The sequence below is a fragment of the Vicia villosa genome, linkage group LG2 (assembly GCF_029867415.1).
Source record: "Vicia villosa cultivar HV-30 ecotype Madison, WI linkage group LG2, Vvil1.0, whole genome shotgun sequence".
Taxonomy (NCBI): domain Eukaryota; kingdom Viridiplantae; phylum Streptophyta; class Magnoliopsida; order Fabales; family Fabaceae; genus Vicia; species Vicia villosa.
Window position 1 is genome coordinate 218,372,593 of NC_081181.1, and position 3,251 is coordinate 218,375,843.

Genomic DNA, 3,251 nt, shown 5'->3' on the forward strand with positions numbered 1-3,251 from the left:
CTTTTTTTGTAGTGAAATCAAGTCAATTAAAGTGGTAAAAACGTGTGTTATCAAACTCCCCCACACTTAAACCGTTGCTTATCATCAAACAACTTAACTTGCATAAAGAGAACATGAATGCAGCAACATACATGTGAAAAGAGATCTTGAAAATAATAACACTAATACTAATGCGTGATCCCCAGTTCGAATCAGGTAAAGGTTAATTCTATATGTACTTAAGTTATAACCAAGAATATTGTAGAAACACAAAACACAATTTTGCAGACTAGAGTCTCCCACCTAACATACCAATTCAAACCATAGCCTCGTACCTAAATCTTCTTTATCTTATTATTACATATTAGAATAATATTTAATTTGAGTAAATACTTTTTGGTATAACAAATACTATGTGTCATTTTTTAAACTCAGAATGATCTTTTAATTCAGATGTTGCTTCTAACATTTAATTCAAGGGTTTATACTACTGAGAGATTTTTGCAGGATTTTTTATACTACTGAAAGATTTTGATGGGATTAATTTGAGAAGAAATAAACAACCAAATATATTTCAAAGATTTAGCAACAACTTTTACTCATACAATAATAATCATTATATTATTAATACTTCTCTAAATTCCTTTTGATTTTCTTCTAAACTTGATAATTAATTATCTGACTTGCATTGCATCCCTCAAGTTTTCACTTTGATTTGTAGTCTGCTGAAGTTTAATAGTCCTTCCTTTGTTTGGACAACTTCTATTGTTTTTCATCATTTTCATCTAATATCTCCTGCATGTATCATATATCAAACATATATTAGAATCTTAGTCTTCTATTATGCAGTTAGCATCATGAAAAGAAACTACCATAATTCTTCAAGTCATACCTTGGAATTCCCTTGATAATCATTCCACTGAGTTGCTTTCATTTCCCTTTCATCATCAAATTTTATCTTAGATGCTTTCCAATTCTCTTCACCAAAAAACTTTCTCTTGGATGCCTCTGCAACCGGTTTAATATCAACGATCTCGTCATACTTTCTTGTTATTTCTTCCAATTCCTTCTTCTTCTGCTTTAAATTGTTTGTCAAACTAGATTCAAGCTTTAAGGCTTTCCTTTTATCCTCAGCTTCTTTTTCAGAAATAGTTTTCAAATTCCCTTTTTTCCGGAGGTGATTGCCAACAATATCCCTTAAATTATAGTCATCGCCACGTGCCATCCACCCAAAAAGTTTATCTCCTCGCTCTTGCTTCTGTAAACCAAAGTAATCTCTCTTACCACAATGTTCTTCTTCAAATCTTCTTTCTAGTTTGAAAGCATTGGTGAAAGCATTCCATTCTGTTCCAAATTCAACTATCACAAACTCTGTTTGCCCTCCACTATTCCACTTTGGTGTAACATTCAGCGGCCGAAACCCTTTCACAAGCAGTTCCTCTTGAATTTCCTTTTTATTCTTCCTTAAATACTCACCAGACTTTGGGTCAAATTTTGCAACATTGTTAGCCAGAACTACAACCCAAGGCCAGACAAACAACTCATCTTCAGCAGCATTACCATTAAGTGACTTAACAGTATCATCAACATTCATATCATTCGACTTATTTTCAGAAATTTTAGAGTCAAGATACCTTACTAGGACAAAATGTTTAGCAATTTCTTTCACAGTCTCTCCATGCACGTCAGCAACAATCCTTGAAGCATGTCTCAAAAGGTCAGTCAAAGAATAATAATCCTTATTGTAACAGAACGGACACCGAAATGTTGCGTCGGAGATTTGGAGCTTATGGTAATTATCTTTCAACTCTTCGGAATATCTACGCTGGTAGTAATCCAAATCAGATTCACGGGTATGTTCTGTTTTTCGGTTCATCATGTTGGAAATATATGGTTGTTGAAAAAAATATAGCAGTACTAAAACAAAGAAATATGAAGGTTTTGATGAAGAAGATGTTGGTAGGAAAGGTCGTTTAAATAAGATTCCAACCAGTGCATGTAGAGACACGACTAAAACAAAACGAGTTCAAGTGCAACCAGTGCGACTGTTATAACCAAAGGTGACGAGTTCAAAGTATGCGTTGGATTAGATTTTTTCACTTTACTGTTTGTTTTTTATGAAACTTGTACGCTTATTAAAACTATGACCGAGAATTTTTTTAAATATATTTATCTATGTATGGTATTTGATAAAATTAAATTTTAAAGCATTCATATCATACATAGTATTTTAAAAATATACTATTATTAAGTATATCAACTTTTTAATGCAAATCTATTGTTCATATTTATATAGTATTTAATAAATATATGGAATATAAATATAATAGATCAATTAATTTAAATCTTATAAATATAATATATTTGTTTAGTAATGGATAAAAAGATTTGATTTAAAAGAGAATTAGTTATTTTGAAATATAATATTCTATTCCTAAATAATTAACAAACTATTTATTAATAATTTAATTTTATATTTTACATTAAATGTGATTTTTTTAAATACAACAACTTCAATTTTTAGTTCATTTAAAATTTATTTTAAGTTTTAGTCCATAAAATTTTCATTTAAATTTCAGTCCCAATAAATTTTTCGCTAATAATTTTAGTTTCGGTTTTATAATTTAATATTTTTATTATTTTATTTATAACTTTATATTTAAGTTTAAATTGTTAAATTAAAGATTAAATAACTAAATTAAAATTTTAAAATTTTAATTAAAGATTCAATAGGTATGTTAATCATATCATTTTCAATCCATTTATATAATATATAATATTAATTGGTAAATCTGTTAAATAATTTAGATCAAGATCAAATCACATTTAAGATTTAAATTTAAATTTGAAATATAATAACTTATATCTTTTGTTAAAGATTTTTAAAGAGAAAATCAAATTCAAACGATTAAACTATTATTCCTAACGAATTTAATTCAGAGATCCAAATATGAAAAGTCCATTAACTTAAATTTTAATCCATAAAATTTTCATTTAAATTTCAGCCTGTATAAATTTTTCGCTAATAATTTTAGTATTAGTTTTATAATTTAACTATTTAATTTTTATTAAGTTATTCATAACTCACATTTAAGTTTAAATTGTTAAATTAACGATTAAATTGTGAGTGCACTTACTTATTAGATATTTTGAATAATGTCAAAATTAAAAAATTAAGATTTATGTACATTGAACGATACCTCTCAGTTATCATGTGCACCTTTGCATTAGGGATCTCAAAATGCACTCAAAACAACTTTTGTTTCTATATG

The 3,251-nt window shown here is 27.6% G+C and overlaps 1 protein-coding gene across 1 annotated transcript; it reads right to left on the reverse strand.

The window, feature by feature from the left end:
• Positions 1–741: 741 nt before the first annotated feature.
• LOC131651350 (factor of DNA methylation 4-like) lies at positions 742–1,858 on the reverse strand. Its single transcript, XM_058921014.1, has 2 exons — positions 872–1,858; positions 742–774 (listed from the first exon to the last, which is right to left on the reverse strand). The coding sequence occupies exons 1-2, from the start codon at positions 1,856–1,858 to the stop codon at positions 742–744; spliced, it is 1,020 nt and encodes a 339-aa protein (XP_058776997.1).
• Positions 1,859–3,251: the final 1,393 nt, after the last annotated feature.

Bases quoted from the DNA above. Each gene is read 5' to 3' on its own strand.
- LOC131651350 (XM_058921014.1), bottom strand. From the start codon at position 1,858: ATGATGAACCGAAAAACAGAACATACCCGTGAATCTGATTTGGATTAC. The intron at 775-871 runs GTATGACTTGAA...TGATACATGCAG, and splicing joins ATTATCAAGGGAATTCCAAG to GAGATATTAGATGAAAATGA.